The following is a 25,256-nucleotide window of genomic DNA, read 5'->3' as shown; positions in this document are numbered from 1 at the left end:
TCTAGAGTGGAATGGCATAGAATGGAGTGACGTCATACAGTGGAGTAGCAAGTTATAGAGTGGCGTGGCATAACGTGTTGTAGAGTGGAGGGGCATACAGTTGAGTAGTGTTGTACAATGGAATGTCAGAGTGGAGTGTGGTAGTGTAGCTCATGCACTGCTACAGCAGAAATCACATTTTAAATTGAAATTAATACTCCATTTGCAGAGACATACAGTTTTACATACAGAGTTAAAACAGAATTTAGTCATGTATACAGTGCACAAACGATAATGTGTGTACTGATTTGATTTAATTGTATTAAGAATTACAAAACAAGTGTTTAATTTGTGCTTTCCTCATTCTGCTATATACGGAAATATATGCACAGTTCATTTACAGATATTTCAACTTTGTTGCGTGCTAGAATAAGCCCTTTCTTTCAGAGCAAGATTGTCACATAAATCCTCTCACCTTGAAGTCAGTGAATGAAAAGTAAAAACCAAAATCCCTTGGAAGACACAACCGGACATTTGACCACTGTTTTTGAATTCACAGCAAATGTGACAAGATAAAGACAATTTTAAAAGACCTGTTTACAGAAAGTGTACACTCCATGAGAAATACAGTAAATAGGTTATGCTCCCCAGGAGGGACAAATTCAAGCTGGATAACCTAAAACAAATAAAACCAGCAAATAGAAAGCAAACAAACATGAGTAACAAACCACAGTGCCAATGGCAAGCAACAGACAGAATGCATTCTCAGGGAAGATTTCAGAATGTCCCCAAAATGTTGTTAGCAAATCAGACAGTTGCACTGTCTGGTAGGCTTCGACCTTAAAATCAAATTAATCCAGTCTTCTCCTGGAGATCCACTATTATTTAGGTTTTTCTTTTTGTCTATATATAATTATTTATTTTTTCCTACTCAATTATTAACACTTTAATTCACAAACAATTTTGTTAAAATGGCATTTTGTCAAACCAACCTTTCATTTTAACATCTCCCAGAATAATATGTTCCAAGCGATATATTTTCCAGATTAGAGGCTAGAATTAACACCTTTGAAAGGGCAGGTAAGTGTCCAAGAATATCATGAAGAAAATTGGTTCCCAGAGTTGTTTAGGCAAAAGTCACAAGACCTGGCTTTGGGTATTAATATTATTGAGTCCCTCTGCTTCATTCTATGCAGTTCTTGCTCACTCTTAACATGTACTTGTTATGCAAATGTAGGTGTTTTGAAGCTTAGCAGTACCCTATAAATCAAGATGGTTACCTTACTAAGCTTAATACCTCAAAATATTACTAAACATGATTCCAATGATGATTCTGGATACAGCTCACATGTGGTGGGATATTCAGTAATCACTTTTGCTTCTCCAGTTTTGGCCAAGAGATTGATTTGGTAGAACACGGCTTTCCCAAATCTGAAAGTTCATAGTGATTCACTAACATTACATTCTGATAGATGCATGCTCATTACGACAGAATAACAGTTTTATTCTAGACCTAATTTTGAAGATTATAATTGCAGTTTGGATCTTAAATCCAGGTGGGCAGTAAAGGTGTCTATTTAGAGCCTAGTTGTGCTCAGAAAGAATCTACCTTGATATAACCATGTGTATATCAGTGTCATACGGGAATCAGTATTTTCTAATGCTACATCAAATGTATTACACCATGCTACTATCAAGAATGTCTTCTTGTAAGGCATATTGTTGCCTGTGGTGTAAATTGGCAGAGGCCAATCAGATCGAAGACAACGTGTATAGTGGGTAAAAGAAACCTAAAGGGTAGCTGCACTAGAACCAATAGTGCAAATAAAAATCTAAATAAGTAAAATCGTTTATGGAAACCCACAGGGAACATTTTGAGTAGGAACTGATTTAAAATCATTTGGCTCTCTGCTGTTCATGTTATCAGGCTTATCTATGTCTTAATCTTAAATTCTACTCGAGAATTTACATTCAACACATTTTATTTTTTTATTTTTTCATCATGGTTGAAGCTGGGTATTGTACTTCCTTTGGTTTTCAAGGGATGAGCGAGGCTCTATTTTACACTGGATTAACTATATACAATAGTTACCATGCTTGCATGTCAGGGATAGTGAAAAAAACAAAACTTTGGAAAACTAGGATATTTCTTTACTTTGAATGGTACCCAGCAAGTTGGGTTTATAATTTTACCCTGTGATCCCAAAAATGTTGAACATTTAATCAGGTTGAAAAGTGAGAGAAAAAGCGAGTGTAAAGTTCATACAGCAGACATTGGCAGTTAGACTTTTAGCCTTGTCAATGGCCTTTAAAAGAAGAAGTCGAGCAAAAGGACTAATTTTCCTTCATCCATTTGCACAGGACGTTAACATCATTGGATTTCCCATCCTACATGCGCCCCTACTTAAATACTGAAATCAATGCTCAACTGACCAGAAGACTCCAGATCATACAAAACTCTGCGGCCAGGATCATCCTTAACCTCCCACCCTACACTCACAGCACCCAGACCTCAAAGAGCTCCAGCACTGCTCACAAATGAGCAGGTTTTCAAACTCCTCACACACACACTATATTTTACAAACATGCTCCCCCACATACCTCAAAACATGCATAAACTTCCACACACCTAAGCTCAACTCCTACTCACACATCCTCCCCCACCTGCATACACAGAAGCAGTTCAGGTGGTCATGGCTTCTCCTACAGCCTGAAACAACCTACCCCTGCAAATCTTAGCCTCCTCCTAAATCCTTTAATTATGCAAGAAACTAAGTATCTGGCTCTTCAAAAGACCAGACCCTGGTTCGGCCCATACAACTCCTTCGGTGTCAGGATACCTTCCAATGTGAGTTATGCACTATACTAATACATACAACATAAGAGTGACACCATTGAATTTCCCATCATCCATCTCCATAGGAAGAAAGCACTAGTTTCCAGCTTTGACTGTCTTCATTTATGGATTCTGCAGCTCAGCTGTGCCTGTTTGCACCCTTGTCTGTGCACTCACCAGAACCCCTCCTCCTACCCACTTCCTTATCCCCATCGCTACCCCACAGCATCCCTCCATGTCCAGAATCCTGGTAACATTTTCACGGGCTGGGCCTCAGAACATAACACTAAAGTGTTTTTTCATACGCCACCTGCCATTTCAAATGCACTTTCTGGCACCCACCTCACTCCCCCCTACGAAACCACAAACACCCAACACACAACCACATACACACACAACCCCCCACTACACCACACCACTCCCTCTCCTGTATAATCCTCAACATTTACTCCCTTACTAAACACGACATAGAAATTGGGATCTGCTACCCAACCCCTCACCAGACTTGCTCTTTGCTACTGAAACATGAATGACTCCCTTCTCGCCCCAGATAACCTAGCACAACATGACAGGACAAACGGATCCAGAGGCAGAATCGCGATCGTCGTCATAGAATCCATTGAACACTCCACCATTACATGAAAAAAAAAAAAAACTGCCTCAAGCTCAGTACAGGCAAGTCAGAAGTGGTAATCTTTGGTAACAACACCTCGCTGTGGCATTCTGCCTGGTAGCCTGCTGAACCTGGACCCACTCCCCTCCTGGCAACCGACATACCTCAACAACTGCAAAAGACTTCACTAACCTACCAGACACCTACGCTGAGCCAGACTCTTATTTTCACTCACCCCACCTCCACATACACAGAATCAGATCCAGAGGTTGTGCCTTCTTCTACCTCACTTTTAAGTCCTCCAACGATTTAACCCTGCACATCAGAACCTTCTCCTCAGTTTTCGATTTCTGCAAGAAACTTAAGAGCTGGTTTTTCACCTAGCCCACCCCCCAGCTCAGCCATACAGCTCTTGCTTCAGCGCCAGTTTACCCTCCTAAGTGAATTGTGTAATATACAATACACCTAAAAGTAGCATTTTTTCGGATATTCAGCGGTGTGCAAATTGTTTTTAAACTGAATTGTATAGTTGCTTAAAGAAAGAATACAAATCAAAGAACAAATGTACTGCTATTGATACGGTACACTTTTTGGGCTGAGCGGTTTATATGCATGTTCGTGCTTCTCCTTAGCCCATTCGGTGCGGAGTACGGCTCAAAGTCATCCTCTGCACCGGTGCTCGTGTGCGGAGGGAGGACAGCTCTAAGCCGTTCGCGCACACTAGGAAGGAAATCCCACTGCTGCAGGCACCAGAGGTGTTTCCTCAAACTGAAAATAGCCTTGGGAGGAGCTTCCATAATTCCTGAGCCCTTTTGTAGTTTTTTACTGAAATGACAATAAGGCACACTGATGTCATTTCAATGAAAATGACCGTGAAGTAAGCTGGTCGGCTCATTTAACTTTATCCTTGCTCACAGGGCTATCTCAGCCCCCCTGTGCACTGATGCAGATCGAAAAGGTATCAATGGAAAGAGGATAACCTCCCCTTTCCAATGGTACCTTTCTCTAGTGGATCGCTGCTTGGGATCACTGCAGGAGGACAAGCCCCAAGCACGAATCTACCACTAGACACCAAGGAGGGGGAGCGTCCCCTTGGGAAAGGGCTTTTGCTCCCCCTGGTGTAGAGGAGATTTTTTCTGGTTGTGGTACCACCTCCCCCAACAACACTCTTTGCCTGGTTTTTAGATGCAACTTTGACTGAAGTGCACTGGGTTCCTGCTAACCAGGTCCCCAGTGTGAGTGTCCCTCCCCAACAAGACACCTGGTCACTTGATCCCGTAGTGACCAGACCCTTCAGCCCCCTGTAAGCCCCTAGTAAATGGTACCCCTGGTACCTAGGGCATGGGTACTGAAGATGGCCCCTCAGATCTGCAGCACAACTTGTGCCACTCTGAGGGACCCAGCACCAACCTTGCAGACTGTCATTGCAGGCTGCGTGATAAGGTGCTTCCAAAATGGACAACATAACATGGCAGTCTCTTAAAAACTACAAGCAATATATGTAAGTCACCCCTCTAGCAGGCCTTACAGCCTTAAGGCAGGGTGCATTATATTACATGTGAGGGCATATCTGCACTAGCAGATATGCCCCTGCTATGTCTTTGTTGATTCCCAGACATAGTAAATGTCCAGGAAAGCCATTTTAAATGCATGTGCTTGACACTGGTCATTACGAGTTCCCCAACTACATGATGGCTTATGTTTGGTATCAAACATCTAAGAATAATAAGCCCTCACTGACCCAGGTCTCTTCAGATGGTAGAGGTGACCAGCCCCATGCCCTGACCCCACTTTTGGTGGCAGCACTGGCAGGAAAATTAGTTAAATTAGGAGGAGTGCCCACTTCATGCCAGAACCACCCCTAAGGTGGACGAGTTGAAGTAGTCACTACTTTTCAAATTCCTCCATCTTGCTTGGAAGAAATTAGGCTAATAGGGTTAGGGTTATGCCAACTTCCCAGCAGAAGTGGCCATAAGAAGGGTGTAATCACCCTTGAGGTGGTCAACCCATTAGCTACCGCCTGGCAGTCCCTGCAATGCACCAAAATTAGATGAATGAAATCTAAGTTCTAGGGTTCAGGGCGTCACCTAAATACCTAAGAAGACAAAAATAAGAGTTGCGTCTGCAGAAGAGGAAAAGAAGAAGCAGCTGACCTGGAACCAGCCCCTCCAGCCTGCCTGCTGACCTTGAAGGATCCTGCACAAGAAGCCAACTTGTACAGCCTTCAATACAGACTCCAGTCTCCCGTGGGCACCGGACTTGCCCTGCAAAAAGAAACTCCAATGAAAAGACTCTGCAGCTGCTGGAACCCTGGAAACCCAACACCAGAAGTGACCGCTGCACCAGATGCACATGACCTGAGGTTAAGTGAACAGACTGTGCCAAACTGGGTCCCCGGCTGCCCAGGGACCCAATCCAGTGTATTCTCACCCACTATGAACTCTCCCTATGGCATCTGCAGGCTCTGCATGCAGGCCCCCTCTCCCACAGGCTTGGAGAGAAACAAGTCTGACAGTTAAAACAGCAAGCACTGCACCCTGACCTCTGCTGGGATGGTCACTGGTCCAACAACGTTCCCCGACTCGTAAGAGCTCAAGTCCACCATGGGCCGACCCCTGCAGCCTCAACACACAGAACCCCATGACAGCGAGTGCTCCCAGATGTGAAAACCCAATGCCTAATGATAGCCCTGCATCCATCGCCCGTGGGCACAAGAGAAGAGGACCAAAGGTGCAGCTATGTCCTCGAGCACCCAGGTCTACTACTTACCCCTTTGTTGTCCCAGACTGGCTTCCCAGCCAGAACTTGCAGCCTGTTTGTCATGGGGTTAGACTCCCGTAGTAAACCATTGGGCACCCAATGCTTTATTGCACCCGACGCCTTACTGCACCCAGCCACTCTAGCGCCGCCCAGTGTGACCTGTTGGTGTGGTTCTGATCATTGCCCAGTACTTGCCTTAACTCCCTGAGATTGTCTCCATAAGTCATTGTTAACCCTGTGTTTGCTGAACATTGTTCTCTCTCTGTACATCCTTATACTTTTTGATATACTAATATCAAAGCTCTTTAAAAAATGGCTGAACCTGAATGCTGCAAGACCTAAAAAGTGGAGGAGGCTCACAGAGTAGGTGGAATTGCTTACAGAGGGCATTTTACATGTTGATAATGTTTCTGGATAAACAAAATCGAGTTTGAAACAATAGGAGATACTTTTATTGTTACGCTCTGGGCAGCAGATGATCAGCATGCAGTCTGTTTAAGTTCATAACATCCAGGTTGTTTACAATGTAAAACTATAACAAAACTTACCAATATCAGCAATCAAGCTTCCTGGCTCCTGGGCTAGCAAGAATTCTTGGACCTTCGGCCAAGCTTTGTATCGGGCATCACTGAAGTAGGGAGCAATCTTCTCATAGACACTATGAACATGGTCCCTTTCCAGGACACTCGCCTCCTTCTCCATGGTGAAGTGAGCAGAGGTGTCACTTACGCTTGTTCATTTTTAAAAACCTAAAGTTAAAAGTAATATTAGAGAGTTGGAATGAGGTGCAAGACAAAGCATACAAGCCCAGGAAAGACCTCAAGTCATAACGTAGCACACACTGCGTCTGTCGTCTAAAACCCAGAGAGAGCTGGCACGTTTTGAAAACCTTATATCTTTTCACTGACTATTTAGAGCTATCAGAGTATTTGAGGGTTTCAAGCATGCTTAGGAAGGTAATATAAAAGGAGTTCGATGGCAAATATGGTCAGTGAAACATTATCATGAGTGTTCCTTTTGAGACAAAGTTCTACTGATTGGAAAGTACAAGATAACTGGTATCAAATTAGTCACACTATACCCCTTCCTAAATTTGTTTGTTCACATTTTGGTGTGCATAGCATTAGTTTTCTTCACTTCAAAATGCTTTTTCCACTTTATGTTAGATGAGAAATGCATACTCATTAGCTACCAGTTTCATCATCTTAAAGTACTTGTAAAAACATCACAAAAAAGCTATCCCCAATCTAAACCTGAGAAACTCCTCTCCTAAACAAAATCCAAGTATTCTTTTAGAAAAAGAAAATCCTTTTCTTTTTATATGTGACCCTCACCCACTCTAATAGTGTCATGCTTCATTATCTGGTCCACCCCAGCCTCAAAATGCCAGGGTGGGCTCAACCGTATTCCAGGGAGCACTTTTACTATTATTCCTATGGGGGGGAAACCAAGAAGATAAGAATAACTCATGCTGGCCTAGGTGTCCCTTTATTAGTGGTCAGAGTGGGTATATGTTAAAATCACCTTGGAGGGGATAACTAGGATATTATGGTCCTATGATCCTCTCTCATACTTTCAACATGTTCCAGCCCCTATCCTATGGCCTACATGGTCCAGTGCATTTGTCAGGAAATCTAACATTGTGCTACCCGATGGCAACTCAGTCACTTCAACATAGACAAACACGCATGCTGTGCCAATACTTGCATGTAGGTGGAGTCTATTAACTTGCCTTGTTCTCTCAATGCAGGGTTATGGTATCCAATTAGGGTTACCATTCATACCACTTGGGTGGCAGGTGGACATGCACCTGTAGTTACACTGTCCTCAGTGGATACATGCCACTGTTTCACCCATTAGTGTGCCCGCTCTCACCCCACTTGCCCTGTAAAAACATTTAACTTCCGCTGGATCCCAATTTGGGTCATATCCATTATGACTAGGTCATCTGCGTATAGCAGTCACAGTATATAGTGCCCCCCTATCCTGGGGGAAAATAAGGCAGATCCCTTTCAGACTTTTGAAAGGTCCTTTAAATATAATACAAACCGAGTTGGGCCAACCCACAGCCCTGCCTTAGACCATTCCATATCTTGATTTCAATGGATAGGGGGCAGTCCTTGTCCAGTTTCACCTGCGCCCAATTCCCCTGATGGAGTTTTTTTTTAAGTGTACTTAGCAAGCCATTATGCATCCCTATCTAATCCAGGTCAGCACAAGGTATCTCAAGGTTCACCAAATCGAAGGCCGGTTGAAAGTCTACAAAGCAGCAAAAAAGATTGGCTTTCAAGTCAATTGTCTTCCTTGCTACAAAGTAATTGTCTATGGTGAAGTGTCCGGCTTCAAAACCACCTAGTTCCATGAGTATCAATCATTCCTGATCTGTCCACTCTTTATATCTTTTTAAGATTTACTAAAGACTTTGTCCACCAAGTCCATAAGACTTATCAATCTGTAAATCTTAGGGTCTAGGACGGGACCCTTTTTATGGATAGGTTTAATGACGGCCCCATTCCAGCTTTCTGGTGCTATGCCTGTCTTTGTTATAGCTATAAACAAAATTGCCACAATCTTAGTCTACCAATCTACATTATTTTTTATCAATAGAGCAGGTAGATCATCTGCTGTTTTGATCACTCATTATAATTTAATCGTTATACTATCCAACAGTGCTCCTAAATAGGTAGTAAAACATGTTAGAATCGTTTCAGCAGAACACGTACACCGTTTGCACATATGTACAATATGTGCATTTAAATACAGGGTTTTTTGGTCTGTCCTATTCATCCATTATTCTGTTCAAGTGTCATTCACATTTTGCTTTCGCCCACCATGGCAGACAGCATGGGACAATAAGTAAGCCCATTTCTCCCATTGGATCTCTTAACTGTGTGTGATGGCATTTAGGCTCTCATTACAACCCTGGCGGTCGGTGTAGAAGTGGCGGTAATATCGGCAACAGACCAGCAGAAAAAAAAAATTAAATTACAAGCATGGCGGTTACCGCCATGCAAAACCGTCACTTCTACACTGTGACGGCCAGGGTGGGACGCCAGCTGGCCTGGAGACTTCGGTCTCCAGCCCGGTGGCCGTCACTAGACTGCCGACAGTATCAGGACCCCGCATACCGTCATGGATTTCGTGGGGTTTTCTACCACCACAAAATCCATGGCGGTAGGCACTATCAGTGCCAGGAAATTTGCTCCCAGGCAGTGATAGGGGTCTCCCCCTACATCCGTCCCCCTCCCCAGAATCCTCCCCCCAACCCCATGACCCCCCACCACCCTCCAAAAGGTGGCAGGACCCCCTCCCCACCCCGGCCCCCCAAAACATCCACACCCCCCCACCCCGTACACGCACGCTCACACAACTAATACACATACACGCAGACACAGACATATACGCACACATTTCCCATACACACAACACACACCCTGCATGCATTCACGCACTTACACACCACCTCTACACACTCACACGCACACACCTATGCCCGCACACAACACCCCTCTGCCCCCCTCCCCTAACAGATGATCACCTTACCTTGTCCGGTGATCCTCCGGGGTTGGAACAGGATCCATGGGGGCTGCTCCGCCACCAGCTCGCCGTCACCAGAACACCACCACGCCGAATCCTGGTTTGTGATTCGGTGGGCGGTGTTCTGGTGATGTGGCGGTGGAGCAGCCTCCACTTCACCGCCGACCACCAGTATGGCTGCTGGCGGCTTTCCATCCAGAAAAGGGCAGAGGGCTGGCAGCAGTCATGATACGCTGGGAGGGATACTGCTGCACTGGCGGTCTTCGGCCTGGCGGTACCTCGGCGGTCTTGGAAAAAGACCACTGGGGTCCAAATGAGGGCCTTAGTCTGTGCACACCAGTCTGAAAGTCAATCCGCTTCAGTACCGGGGCTGGCTGGCTCCACTTTGATTTATTGTTTCTTTTATTTGATTTTGCAAAGGATTATTTGTTATTCCCCTTTTTGCAAACATTCCCATAACCTTTAGATGGTCTCATTTTGCTTATCATTACTCTTAGATTTTGAGTTCCTCTTTGGTGTGTTACAAATGGTAAAGGATAAACTGCAGACTTACCAATGCTTTAAACAGTGTTGTTTTTACTTATTATTACGTTTAAACTTCTAATGCCCATTGGATGTGTTTGGAAAAATAAGTCTCAAGCTTGCCAAGGCCAGACCTGCTGCCTATGCCAAAGCTAGTTATGCTTACAAAAAAACATGTTTTCCTCACATTTTGGTAATGGAAAGTTCAGGAATCTGAGAGAAGCCACAAACTCCCTTCCACCCTGCATTACCCAAGTCTCCCGATAAAAATGGTACCTCACTTGTGTTGGTAGGCATAGTGCCCACTGCAGGAAATGCCCCAAAACACAACGTGAGCACAATCGGGTGGCTTGTGGGGTTTTCACTGGGTTTTGTTACCCAGAATACTTTGCAAATCTCAAAGCGTGGCTAAAAACATTTTTTCCTCACATTTCGGTGCTGCAAAGTTCTAGAATCTGAGAGGAGCCACAAACTTCCTTCCACCCAGCATTCCCCCACATCTCCTCATACAATTTGTACCTTAATTGTGTGAGTAGGCCTAGTGCCCACAACAGTAAAGGGTCCAAAACACAGCATGGACACATCAAAATGATCTATTACAAAACTACCTATATTTGCAGGGGCAGCACCTGCGTTTTTGATCTTGGGCTCAGCCGTCATCTGGGGAAACCTACCAAACACAGACATTTCTGAAAACTAGACACCCGTGGGTGTCTAGGGAGGTGTGACGTGGGTGGATCCTCCAGTGTTTTCTTACCCAGAATCGTCAGCAAATCTCACATTTAGCTTAAAAAAAAAAAAAAAAAAAAAAAAAGAAGAAATCATATTTCCTTTCACCCAACGTTACCCTCCATCTCCCAATAAAAATTATACCTCACTTGTGTAGGTAGGCCAACTGTCCATGACAGGGAAGGGCCAAAAACATGTTGAAATTGAGAGGGAACCAAAGCGGGTCCAAAAGAGCCAAAGTGGGGCCGAATTTTTATCAGCATAGATGCGACAATGCCGGTTTTCAGATGTGTCTAGGTCTGGTAGACTTTTCTAGGTAGCAACGTCCCAAAGTCCAAAAAATGCAGCTGCTCACCATTCCAAGGGGGAAGATATTGGGAGTTAGCCAAGCTCTCTTGGCCCAAAAATAAAATTAAAACCCAAAATAATCAAATGCCCTCTTGCTTACCCTTGGGATAAGATCCTTTAGTGTGTAGGAGGGAGCTGAAAGACTGTTCCCCTTCAGCTGGGGTGGGGTGGGGAGCATAACCATGCACATACTGGGTGGTAGCCCATACCCCTTTATTTTTTGTTTTTAATTCCCTGGCATCTAGTAGGCTTTCTGCACCCCCTCTTCCCTGGGGATTGGATTTTTATTTATAATTCCCTGGTGTCTAGTGGGCTTTTTGCCCCCCCTTGGGGTCAGATGGGCGTTACAAAAATAGGCAGGGGGGCAGAAATGGCCATCAGTAATGTGCCACAAACACACACACAAACATACATACACACACAAACACACACACATCCCTGGTGCCTAATTGGTTTCTGCTCCCCTTTGGCCTAAGTAATGTGTCACGATGGGGAGGAACCCTTGCCCAAGGGGTCGCTCCCCTTATGTAAAGTAGTAATAATAAAAAAATCCCTGGTGTGTAGTGGATTCTGCCCCCCACCCCCTTGGGGGCAGGTTGGCCTAATAATAATAGGCCAATCTGCCCCCAAGGGGGACATAAATGGCCTAAAATAATATTGCCCCCCAGGGGAGTGACCCTTGCCCAAGGGGCCGCTCCCCTTATTTGTTTACTACAAGTGAACAAACTTCCTGGGGTCTAGTGGGCATTCCTGCAGCACGATCGCTAAAGACTTTTCCTTTCCTTTTCATGCCTCTCCGACCTCCCCTTCCCCTGTCTTGAGGAGAAATTACTCAGTTTCTCCTCTGCCGTGTTGGAATCGACTTCTGATGAGGTCAGCGTAATCGAGCGCTGACATCATCAGATGTCACGGGGGGGGAGGAGGTGGGTGAGGGTGGCAGCGACAGCGATTCAGCTGCCATACCTGCCTAGGAGGGATGGGTGGGGGAGGCCCACAGGGAGAGTGCTAGCACTCCCCCTGTGTGCCAGGTGCTGGACGTAATGGTTTGGTCCACGGCACCAAAGGGATTCATTGAAAAGCAATCACATACACATTGGCCTGGACTACAGACCCTATCAGACTACTATTCCTGAGATTGTAGCCAATTCTTGTAGGGCACAATTTGCAATTAAGGACCACTATGAATGGTGGTTTTAAGAATAAACATACAAGAAGATGGGTTGGTTAGCAAAATAAAAATTGTACTGCTAAGACAGTTTGAAATCTGCGACCACTTTTACCAAATCGGTTCCTAGTACCTCGCCCCTCCTAGACAGAATAATTTTTTGGGTTCTTTTTATGAGCTCTATGGTTTGATAAATAATAAAAATTCAAACTACCATGCTCCAAGTAATGTTTATTGTCCTAAGCTCCGCCTGTGACCGCTGCATAAGATGAAGTGAAAACACAAACTGTCTTCATTCATTCCTTGCAATAGATTGAGTAATTGTGCTCCACGAATATAATAGAGTGAGTTAAACTAGAGCCGGGCCAAAATAAACCACAAACATAATTGAGGCATCTGTTGAGGCTCTATAGAAACATGATCACCACCATTAAGACCAAAATAATGGAGAGGTGTAAGACAAAGGCTGGGTGCTTTTACTGCAGGAGAATAGGAGCATTATTCTTTAAGTAACAGAAAGAAGCAGATGATTGATAACTGCAGCAGTGCACTGAACGATTTAAATACTGAGGTGAGCTCTTGGATGCCACTGAAGGCAGGTTTACATTGCTAAACATGTGCCTCATATGAAAGCACTGGATGAATTTGTAATTCAAGTTCCTAATGCCCATCTTAAAATGCTCTAAAACTATAAGTAAATGCATTTGTTTTGGAAAAATAAAAATAATAAAATAGGCTTTGCAAGAAGGAAGGGAGCAGGGCATTAGATCAGAGCAGTTCCATTCCCGAACAGTTCACTAATATTGGTCCTCTTAAAAAAAAAAAAAAAAAAAAAAAAAACACACATCAGCAACATACAATCACTTTATACGAGACAGGAAAACATTTAACAGCTATTACTAGCCATGATAACATTTTACAGTGGCATATCTGCTCATATTAAGAGTTTAGTTGTTCTTTAGAAGACTTCCCTCAAGTCAAGGTGTGTGCTAATAATGTCTACCATACATTAAGGCATGAAACATATTTAACCCCTTCTGTGCCGCGGACGTAGTGGTTACGTCCCCCGGCACAGTGCTGCTGTGCCGATGACGTAACCACTACGTCCTCGGCACACAGCCCAGAGGGAGCGCTCTCGCTCCCTCTGTGTGCTTCCCTCCCACCCCCCAAAGTCGGGGATGGAAGGGGAAGCCCTTCCCCTTCCACCCCCGACCCCCCCATAATGACGTCAGCGCGCGATTGCGCGCTGACTTCATTATGGGATCCTCGCCGCACAGGAAGCCATTTGCTTCCTGTGCGGCGACGAGTCAAGAGGTGAGTTCCTCTTCCCGGTGGGTGGGGGGTTGGGGCTAAAGAGGCACCGGGGAAAAGGAAAGGCTTTTCCTTTTCCCCGGTGTCTCTTTGAGCATTCCTGCTGCCCGATCGCATTGCGATCGGGCAGCAGGAATGCCCACTAGACACCAGGGATTTGTTATCTTTATTGTTTTTTTACTGTTTTTGGCACGCGGGGAGCGGCCCCTTGGGCAAGGGTCGCTCCCCTTTAGGGGGGCAATTACTACGGCCATTTCTGCCCCCCTTGGGGGCAGATTGGCTACTTTTCAGCCAGATCTGCCCCCAAGGGGGGCAGAAAACACTAGATCACCAGGGATTATTTTTTTTTTTTGCATTTATGTGTTGGGGGTGCCCCCTTGGGCAAGGGGCGCCCCCCCCAAGGGGGCAGAGAACTGTTGGCCTTTTCTGCCCCCCTTGGGGGCAGATCGGCCTATTTTTTTTAGGTCCATCTGCCCCCAAGGGGGGCAGAAGCCACTTAGGCACCAGGGATTGTGTGTGTAGTGGATGGGGGGCGCCCCCTTGGGCAAGGGTCGCTCCCCTTTGGGGGGCATGTCTTTTCGGGCCATTTCTGCCCCCCTTGAGGGCAGATTGGCTACTTTTTAGCCAGATCTGCCCCCAAGGGGGGCAGAAAACACTAGATCACCAGGGTTTTTTATTTTTATGTGTATTTGTGTGGGGGGGGTGCCCCCTTGGGCAAGGGGCTCCCCCCCAAGGGGGCAGAGAACTGTTGGCCTTTCCTGCCCCCCTTGGGGGCAAATCGGCCTATTTTTTTTAGGTCCATCTGCCCCCAAGGGGGGCAGAAGCCTCTTAGGCACCAGGGATTGTGTGTGTAGTGGATGGGGGGGCGCCCCCTTGGGCAAGGGCCGCTCCCCTTTGGGAGGCATGTCTTTTAGGGCCATTTCTGCCCCCCTTGAGGGCAGATCAGCCTATTATTTTTAGGCTGGTCTGCCCCCAAGGGGGGCAGAAACTACTAGAACGCCAGGGATTTTTTTTTATTTGTTTATTTTTGTGGGGGGGCGTCCCCTTGGTCACGGGGCGCCCCCCCAAGGGGGGCATTGACCTGTTGCCCATTTCTACACCCCCTGGGGGCAGATGGGCCTATTTTCTTAGGCCCACCTGCCCCCAAGGGGGGCAGAAGCCACTTAGACACCAGGGATAGTGTGTGTGTGTGTGTTAGTGGATGGGTGGGGCCTTGGGCAAGGGTCGCCCCCCACTTTGGGGGCACATGTACCCAGGCCATTTCTGCACCCCTTGGAGACAGATCAACCTATTATTTTTAGGCTGGTCTGCCCCCAAGGGGGGCAGAAACTATTAGAACGCCAGGGATTTTTTTAAATTTGTTTATATTTGTGGGGGGGCGTCCCCTTGGTCACGGGGCGCCCCCCCAAGGGGGGCATTGACCTGTTGCCCATTTCTACACCCCCTGGGGGCAGATGGGCCTATTTTCTTAGGCCCACCTGCCCCCAAGGGGGGCAGAAGCCACTTAGACACCAGGGATAGTGTGTGTGTGTGTGTGTGTGTGTGTTAGTGGATGGGTGGGGCCTTGGGCAAGGGTCGCCCCCCACTTTGGGGGCACATGTACCCAGGCCATTTCTGCACCCCTTGGAGACAGATCAGCCTATTATTTTTAGGCTGGTCTGCCCCCAAGGGGGGCAGAAACTACTAGAACGCCAGGGAATTTTTTTTATTTGTTTATTTTTGTGGGGGGGCGTCCCCTTGGTCACGGGGCGCCCCCCCCAAGGGGGGCATTGACCTGTTGCCCATTTCTACACCCCCTGGGGGCAGATGGGCCTATTTTCTTAGGCCCACCTGCCCCCAAGGGGGGCAGAAGCCACTTAGGCACCAGGGATAGTGTTGTGTGTGTTTTTTTTTTTTTTTTAGGGCTGTCCCCTTTGGCAAGGGTCGCTCTCCATGGGGACACACTACTAAAGGTATTTTCTGGCTTCCTTGGGGTAGACAGGTCTATTTTATTAGTAGGCCCCTCTGCCCCTATGGCAGAATCCACTTAGGCACCAATTTCTAAATGTTTGATGGTGGGGTGTTTGTCAACTGAAGAAGTCTTTGCATTTGTGATAAAAAATGTTTTCCTCCTTTTTGTTCTAGTTCAAAGCTTTTGCTTTATTTGCTGTGGCTCCTTGCGGTTTTGGCGGTGGTTGACCTGCAGTTTGCACAGTTGCATGTTTTAGGTAAGTAAAAACAATTTACTCCAAAGGAGTATTGTTGCCATGCATGAATGACATGTTTGTAGGGGGTGTACTAAATGCAGGATTGTGTGTGAAATTGTCCTTAGGTTTGTGCACAATGATATTTGTTTTGTCTTATTTCTAATTTGCCTTTCTTTCTTTATTTTTAGTGGGATATCATTGGTGATTGCTGTGTAGTTGCTGGTGAATCAAGCTTTTTCAGGCAAGTGAGCGGTATAGTTTTTGAGTTTAAAACTCTTACTAACAAAGCTACACTTTGTCACTTGTCTTACACAGTGCTGGTTGTTGGTGGTGAATTTGTCCAGTTAATTTTAGCAGGAGATATCATGGCTAGCCGCAGGATGACCGCTCAGCAGGTGGTTGGTATGCTTTTTGAGTCACAGTCTGATCATGACTATGAGACAGACTCTGCATCTGAGGCAGAGGAGGAAGTCAGAGATTCTGGCAGTGATGTTTCTCTTGGAGGGGAATCTTCTGATGATGAAGCCACACTCAGTGCAGATGAAGGGCCTGTTGTAGAGGAGGACAGTGATGTGCCAATAGTGCAGCAACCTGGGGCTGAAAGGTTTCCCGTTATAAGACCTGATGTCTGGGTTGCCCCAAACATGCAGCAGCCAGAGTTGCCTGCCTTTACTGGTCTCCCGGGGTGTAACGCCAATACAGAGAACTTTATGCCTATCAATTTCTTTGAGTTATTCATGGATGATGTGTTTTTGGAAGAGATTGTTGAGCAGACTAATTTGTATGCGGAGCAGCATTTGAGGGACAACGCTGCTAGACTTAGGCCACACTCTAGAGCTGCCCAGTGGATTCCCACAAATTTGGAGGAGTTAAAAAAGTTTTGGGGTTTGACTTTTTTGATGGGGTTGATAAGGAAGCCGTCACTGGCTTCTTATTGGTCTACTAGTCCCTTGATGGCAACAGCTATATTTCCAGCGACCATGAGTCGTAATCGGTATTTGCTTCTTCTTAGGATGCTGCATTTTGTTGACAATGCATTAGCCTTGCCACGAGATCACCCAGATTCTGACCGTCTTTTTAAGATTAGGCCTGTCCTTGATCATTTTGTAGATCGGTTTTCGGAGGTCTATGTTCCAGGCAAAGATTTAAGTGTGGACGAGTCTTTGGTCCTCTTCAAGGGTCGTTTGGTTTTTAGGCAGTACATTCCTAGCAAAAGGGCACAATATGGAATTAAATTGTATATGCTGTCTGAAAGTAGGACAGGATATGTGTATAGTTTCCGTGTGTACACTGGTAGGGATTCCAATATTGACCCCCCTGATTGTCCTCCCACTTTTGGAGTTACTGAGAAAATTGTGTGGGATCTTGGTAGACGACTGTTCAACAAAGGTCACCATTTGTATGTAGATAACTTCTACACTGGTGTGCAATTGTTCAAGGAATTGTTTAGAGTGGACACAGTTGCTTGTGGCACAATCCGTTCTAACCGGAAAGGCTATCCAAGGGAGCTTGTCTGTAAAAAACTTGAGAGAGGACAGTGCTGTGCCTTGCGGAACGAGGAGCTGCTAGCTTTGAAATTTTCAGATAAGAGGGATGTCTACATGCTAAGTACCATCCATGATGAGAGTACTTCCCCTGTGACTGTTTGGGGCCAGGTTGCTGAAGTGCGCAAACCTGTGTGCATTTTAGATTATAATAAGCACATGGGAGGTGTAGATAGAGTTGACCAGAGGTTGGAACCTTATACTGCTATTCGTAAGTCTTACGTTTGGTATAAGAAGTTAGCACTTCACCTCTTCCACTTAGCAACCTTCAATGCTTTTATTGTGTTTAGGGATAGGTCTCCAGAGTCAAAGATGACATTTGTGAAATTTCAGGAGTCCGTGATAGAGAGCCGTATTGTGGTGGAACAGGCCAGAGTTCCTAGAGAAGCAGTGGTGGAGGATGTGGCTAGATTGAAAGATCGCCACTTTGCGGAGCACATTCCTCCCACACCCAAAAAAGACTTTCCAGCTAAGAAATGTAGAGTGTGTTTTCGAAGAGGTATCCGGAGGGAGTCTCGAATGTACTGCCCGGATTGTCCTTCAAAGCCTGGGCTGTGTGTCGGTGCTCGTTTTAAGAATTACCCCACCCAGAAGAATTTCTGGGAACAACCATGAGTGTAAACTCATGTCTGTTTTGTATTTTCATGTGTTTAGTTTCATGGTTAGCATTTCTGTCATGTTCTTAGTTAGAGCTTTTGTGTTTGTAGTTTTGTAATTCTTTCTACTTAGTTAGGGGTTCCTCTGTTAAAAAAAAAAAAAAAAAAAAAAATGATGCCATTGTGGGTGGAGTGGGGCTTGGCTGAGAGTGTACATATTGACTTGCTGTTGGCTACTGCAACACACTGCCAGCCAAACACCAGTCCACACACTGCCATCAGCTGGTGTGATTGTTGTATCAGGCACGTGGGCGTATGTAAGTGATGGGCCCTTGAGTGGCGCTGTCTGTCGATGTGAGTGTTGTAATGTGCTGGGCCCGTGACTGGCGGTGTGAATGGCCTTGTGTGTGTCATGTATGAAAGTTGTGTGAATGGACTGTAAAGCGGTTGGTGCCTTGTCGCGGCTTTACAGCTCACGAGCTGTGAGTCATTGGTTCAGTTTTTTGCCTTTCAGTTACTAACAGTGCATTTCATTTTTGTGAAAGCTCTTGTTAGTAAAATTTGATCCACTGAACCATCACTCACCCTCGTGCCAAATCCAACCAGTATGTGTGGTAAAAATGACAAAACCTGCTCCGCTGTAATCAGGCGTCGCAGCACACCTGTGACACGCTAGGTGCCTCAGGTGGGACCCCGATGATGAAGCATGCCACCAACTTGGTTGGTGGGTGAGGGGTCTTTTTCACATAACCTAACTGTGTTTCTTTTCAAAATGTTAGTGTTTGGCACATCACGGACGTATGTGGGCACATCAAAACGATATATTACAAAACTACCTGTGTTTGGGGGGGGAGAGGGCACCTATGTTTTTGGTCCTGTGTGCGGCCTTCATCTAGGGAAACCTACCAAACCCAGACATTTTATAAAACTAGACACCCCAAGGAGTCCAGGGAGGTGTGGCTTGCGTGGATCCCCCAACATTTTCTTACCCAGACACCTCTGTAAACCTCAATGTGCTTAAAAAAAGCATATTTTCCTGACTTTTCTTCGTAGGATCACCACTCCAGCACAAAATTCCTACTCCCCAGTGTTCCCCCTCAGCCTCCCAAGTAAAATGACACCTCACTTATGTGGGTCCCCAAAGCAGAGTCAGTCTAAAGATGTATAAAAGAATATGTCCTTATAAACTTGCTGTGCTATCCCCTCTATCTCTACAAGTTTTGGGCCTTATTCTGTTGCAGGCACCTGGCCCACCCACACAAGTGAGGTATCATTTTTATCGGGAGACTTGGGGGAACGCTGGGTGGAAGGAAATTTGTGGCTCCACTCAGATTCCAGAACTTTCTGTCACCGAAATGTGTAGAGAATGTGTTTTTTTAGACAGAATTTGAGGTTTGCAAAGGATTCTGGGTAACATAACCTGGTCCGAGCCACACAAGTCACCCCATCTTGGATTCCCCTAGGTCTCTAGTTTTCAGAAATGCACAGGTTTGGTAGGTTACCCTAGGTGCCGGCTGAGCTAGAGGCCAAAATCTACAGGTAGGCACTGTTTTCAATGAAAAAATGTGATGTGTCCACGTTGCGCTTTGGGGCGTTTCCTGTCGCGGGCGCTAGGCCTACCCACACAAGTGAGGTATCATTTTTATCGGGAGACGTGGGGGAACGCTGGGTGGAAGGAAATTCATGGCTCCTCTCAGATTCCAGAACTTTCTGCCACAGAAATGTGAGGAACATGTGTTTTTTTTGCCAAATTTTGAGGTTTGCAAAGGATTCTGGGTAACAGAACCTGGTCCGAGCCACACAAGTCACCCCATCTTGGATTCCCCTAGGTCTCTAGTTTTCAGAAATGCACAGGTTTGGTAGGTTTCCCTAGGTGGCGGCTGAGCTACAGGCCAAAATCTACAGGTAGGCACTTTGCAAAAAACACCTCTGTTTTCCTTCACCAATTTGGCTGTGTCCACGTTGCGCTTTGGGGTGTTTCCTGTCGCGGGCGCTAGGCCTACCCACACAAGTGAGGTATCATTTTTATCGGGAGACGTGGGGGAACGCTGGGTGGAAGGAAATTCGTGGCTCCTCTCAGATTCCAGAACTTTCTGCCACAGAAATGTGAGGAACATGTGTATTTTTAGCCAAATTTTGAGGTTTGCAAAGGATTCTGGGTAACAGAACCTGGTCCGAGCCACACAAGTCACCCCATCTTGGATTCCCCTAGGTCTCTAGTTTTCAGAAATGCACAGGTTTGGTAGGTTTCCCTAGGTGGCGGCTGAGCTACAGGCCAAAATCTACAGGTAGGCACTTTGCAAAAAACACCTCTGTTTTCCTTCACCAATTTGGCTGTGTCCACGTTGCGCTTTGGGGCGTTTCCTGTCGCGGGCGCTAGGCCTACCCACACAAGTGAGGTATCATTTTTATCGGGAGACGTGGGGGAACGCTGGGTGGAAGGAAATTCGTGGCTCCTCTCAGATTCCAGAACTTTCTGCCACAGAAATGTGAGGAACATGTGTATTTTTAGCCAAATTTTGAGGTTTGCAAAGGATTCTGGGTAACAGAACCTGGTCCGAGCCACACAAGTCACCCCATCTTGGATTCCCCTAGGTCTCTAGTTTTCAGAAATGCACAGGTTTGGTAGGTTTCCCTAGGTGGCGGCTGAGCTACAGGCCAAAATCTACAGGTAGGCACTTTGCAAAAAACACCTCTGTTTTCCTTCACCAATTTGGCTGTGTCCACGTTGCGCTTTGGGGCGTTTCCTGTCGCGGGCGCTAGGCCTACCCACACAAGTGAGGTATCATTTTTATCGGGAGACGTGGGGGAACGCTGGGTGGAAGGAAATTCGTGGCTCCTCTCAGATTCCAGAACTTTCTGCCACAGAAATGTGAGGAACATGTATATTTTTAGCCAAATTTTGAGGTTTGCAAAGGATTCTGGGTAACAGAACCTGGTCCGAGCCACACAAGTCACCCCATCTTGGATTCCCCTAGGTCTCTAGTTTTCAGAAATGCACAGGTTTGGTAGGTTTCCCTAGGTGGCGGCTGAGCTACAGGCCAAAATCTACAGGTAGGCACTTTGCAAAAAACACCTCTGTTTTCTGTGATGTGTCCACGTTGTGTTTTGGGGCATATCCTGTCGCGGGCGCTAGGCCTACCCACACAAGTGAGGTATCATTTTTATCGGGAGACTTGGGGGAACATAGAATAGCAAAACAAGTGTTAGTGCCCCTTGTCTTTCTCTACATTTTTTCCTTCCAAATGTAAAACAGTGTGTAAAAAAGACGTCTATTTGAGAAATGCCCTGTAATTCACATGCTAGTATGGGCACCCCGGAATTCAGAGATGTGCAAATAACCACTGCTTCTCAACACCTTATCTTGTGCCCATTTTGGAAATACAAAGGTTTTCTTGATAGCTATTTTTTACTCTTTATATTTCAGCAAATGAATTGCTGTATACCCGGCATAGATTGAAAACCCACTGCAGGGTGCAGGTCATTTATTGGCTCTGGGTAGCTAGAGTTCTTGATGAACCTATAAGCCCTATATATCCCCGCAACCAGAGGAGTCCAGCAGACGTAACGGTATATTGATTTCGAAAATCTGACATTGCTGGAAAAAGTTACAGAGTAAAACGTAGAGAAAAATTGATGTTTTTTTCACCTCAATTTCAATATTTTTCTTTTTCAGTTGTTATTTTCTGTAGGAAACGCTTGTAGGATCTACACAAATGACCCCTTGCTGAATTCAGATTTTTGTCTACTTTCCAAAAATGTTGCGGTTTCTGGGATCCAGCGTTGGTTTCATGCCCATTTCTGTCACTGACTGGAAGGAGGCTGAAAGCACAAAAAATCGTAAAAATGGGGTATGTCCCAGTAAAATGCCAAAATTGTGTTGAAAAATTGGGTTTTCTGATTCAAGTCTGCCTGTTCCTGAAAGCTGGGAAGCTGGTGATTTTATCACCGCAAACCCTTTGTTGATGCCCTTTTCAGGGAAAAAACCACAAGCCTTCTTCTGCAGCCCATTTTTCCAATTTTTTTTGAAAAAAACGAAATTTTCACTGTTTTTTGGCTAATTTCTTGGCCTCCTTCTGGGGAACCCACAAAGTCTGGGTACCTCTAGAATCCCTAGGATGTTGGAAAAAAAGGACGCAAATTTGGCGTGGGTAGCTTATGTGAACAAAAAGTTATGAGGGCCTAAGCGCGAACTGCTCCAAATAGCCAAAAAAAGGCTCGGCACAGGAGGGGGAAAAGGCCTGGCAGCGAAGGGGTTAAGGAGCCTTTTTATTGTCCTTTGTCCCACATCTGATCAGTTTCTCCTCTGCCATGCTGGAAGCGACTTCTGATCAGGTCAGCGCAATCGAGCGCTGACATCATCAGATGTCACGGGGGTTGAGGGTTGCAGCGACAGTGATTTGGCTGCCATACCTGCCCAGGAGTGGGGGGTGGGAGGCCCACAGGAAGAGTGCTAGCACTCCCCCTGTGTGCCAGGTGCAGGACATCGTATTAGAGGGGAGATGCACTAGACCGCAATGTGTCCTGCCTCTCATAGCCTGCCACATCCCTGTGCACCTGTCTCTTGCACCCTGCTGTACCCATCAGTATGGTACAGATTGAAAAGGGGGAGTTAGAGGGTACATCACCTACTCTCACAGCAGAGAATCTGAGAATAATTCAGCCGTTTCATTTTAAGGAGTTTCATAATACATTCTCTTTTAAAATTAATTGGGTTGTTCCTCCTGCCTCTATCCTCTGCCCGTTTCAAGAAATTCTCTTAGGTGCTTCGGGAGTTTGGGCAGCCCCAAGCGATCTTCTCACCTATGGAAGGCACCATACAAGCACCTTCAGGGTGTAGTATTTCTTAATCCTGGTTACATGATGTACAAGAATGCAGTATTGTGAAAACAACCCCACAAGGCCTCTAATTACTTGAGGATTTCATATCCCTGTAAACATTTCCAGTCTTTGGTTTTCGCTACACAGATCAGTGTTCCATGCGCGTCCATTCAATTGGCTGAATTAGGTAAACGAAGACTCGCAGGCTGCATTGATTTGTTAATTCAAAACCCAGCCCTGGACCAAAGAAACAGGACCCATAGAGGTAACTCTGATCAGCCATTTCTGTCCTAATAGTATTGCAGCGGGTTACTTGTACTTTTGATTTTCCAATGCACATGCAGGGCTACAAGTAGCAGAGTAAAAGGACAGGGCATGCTGGAATCCACAAATCTACTGTGACGGAGATGCATTAAGACTGTTGCACTCTCAGTGCTAGCAGCTGTAGAATCACACTGTCAGTGTGACGGAAAACTGCAGTCCCGGAATGCAAAAGTAATTCCAATAGGTCTGGCGTCAACGTATTAATACATGTAAAAAGACAATGTTTATGTGGAAATTAGCACATTAGTGACCTATGTGCTGGTTAGCCTAAAATAATCCCATCCACCTGCAGGGGGCAACATATATTTTTTAAACCCTTTACCTCCTACCTCACCACCCCCAAGCGACACTTTCACTCGTCTATGCAGAGATCTAATCCGATTTTAGCCTGTGACCAGCACCACAACTTTGCTTTACCTTGTAATCCCATACACTGCTCCCTGTGCACAGGAACTGCTTTAAAGAGTTCACACGTCATGGGATTGTACTGCATTTAGTCTTATTGACAAACAATAATGAAGCTGCATCAAACGGACACAGCTGATTTATTCAAGCACTACTTCAGCTAAAGTAGGTGGTCAATAACCTGCATCCTTTTCTAAACAGATACATATATCCTGTATTTTGTGGAATTAAGACTAAGGGAGTAGGGCGTGTGTTCATTTTAAGAGATGGCAGGTGTTGCGGCCACCTAAACCCCCTAAAAGAGGAATTATTTGCCATAATTCGGAGGCATTTCTGGGAAGGTGAGTGCTGCAAGCTGCCCAGGGCCCCTTCATGAGTGTTAATTGAAACTGAAATAACACCTTGGTTGCGGGAGAGCCTGGCCCCAGGTTTCATCCTTGCTGCATGCTTCACTATGATCACCTTCAAAATGCAAGGCAGGATTGCTATTATATACAAACTCTCCCAATCCATTATCATCTTTCTATTCTGCCTGCACTGCCAGCCGAAATCCTTTTTCTCTGCATTGATATTTCTGCACTGGCCTCTTCCATCAGTGTCTTCATCTACCACATCTTTCCCATCCCCAGGCCGGAAACATATTTCTGTTCCACTCCAACGTACTCTTAATTCCCCATGCAACCAAAGCTTCTAACTTCTTCCGACTTGCAGACCTTAACATTTGCATTGATGACTAGCATCATCCTAATATGAGAGTCCTGCTTCACTCCTGCCAAATTCGGAGTCTCACCCAATTGGTTATTAATCCTTCTGACCACGTCGGCCATGTGCAGGACCGCAACTTTGTTCCTTCCAGCCTTCTCTATTTCACTACTCAACCCCCTTCTTTTGACTTTAGGATTCCATTTTCGTCCTCTTTGTGTGTCACTTCTCTCCCTAAAGCCATCTCTGACTCCACCAACACCAATATCTTTAGGAGGTGTAATAAGATTATTCTTAAAGCCTTTGAACGATCCGTAGCGCTGATTTTCTGTCCATTTGTAACTCAATGGATAATGATGTAGCCAACTTTAGCGCTTGTATTAGTTTCACCTTAAGCGTCTCTACCCCACTGTCAAGCATTCTCACAATCAATGTGCATCCTTTGACCCACTCCCGCTGGTGGTTGCTGGAATTGGAATATTGCAAGGATTAAAGTAGGGCCTCAGAAAAGCAATGGCTAAGGCCCTCATTACAAGTTTGGTGGTCTTTTGGCAAGACTGCTGCGGTTGCGGGTGCCAAAAGACCGCCAGTGTTGGCAGTATTCCGCCTGCCATATTAACAGTCCACAATGAAGACCGCCAGAATGCAGCCATAAACCCAACACCGCCGGGACGACCGAGGGTAGGATAGAGGCGGTCCCACCACCAGCACTGCCATGTCAAACACATTCCTCCCACCAGATTAGCACCCACAAATCAGCACAGCTGTCACTGCACGGTGGAAAACCATTGGCAGTGCGAACTGCCAAGGTCAAAAACTCACTTCCACCAGAACACAGCATCACATTAGACAGTATGAATTCCCCACACCTGAGACAC

General features: G+C 45.8%; 1 protein-coding gene across 5 annotated transcripts in view; it reads right to left on the bottom strand.

Annotated features, from left to right (window-relative positions):
* Positions 1-25,256, bottom strand: part of LOC138250553 (probable tRNA methyltransferase 9B) — a 194,870-nt gene that overhangs the window by 48,966 nt on the left and 120,648 nt on the right. For all 5 annotated transcript variants that reach the window (XM_069205547.1, XM_069205542.1, XM_069205543.1 and 2 more), the window contains one exon: positions 6,737-6,937. In XM_069205547.1, coding sequence (XP_069061648.1) covers positions 6,737-6,890 — 154 coding nt within the window. In that variant the 5' untranslated portion in view covers positions 6,891-6,937. The remainder of the gene's footprint in view (positions 1-6,736; positions 6,938-25,256) is intronic.

The sequence above is a fragment of the Pleurodeles waltl genome, chromosome 8 (genome assembly GCF_031143425.1).
Source record: "Pleurodeles waltl isolate 20211129_DDA chromosome 8, aPleWal1.hap1.20221129, whole genome shotgun sequence".
NCBI classification, from domain to species: Eukaryota; Metazoa; Chordata; class Amphibia; order Caudata; family Salamandridae; genus Pleurodeles; species Pleurodeles waltl.
This window is presented reverse-complemented; position numbering and strand designations above follow the sequence as displayed.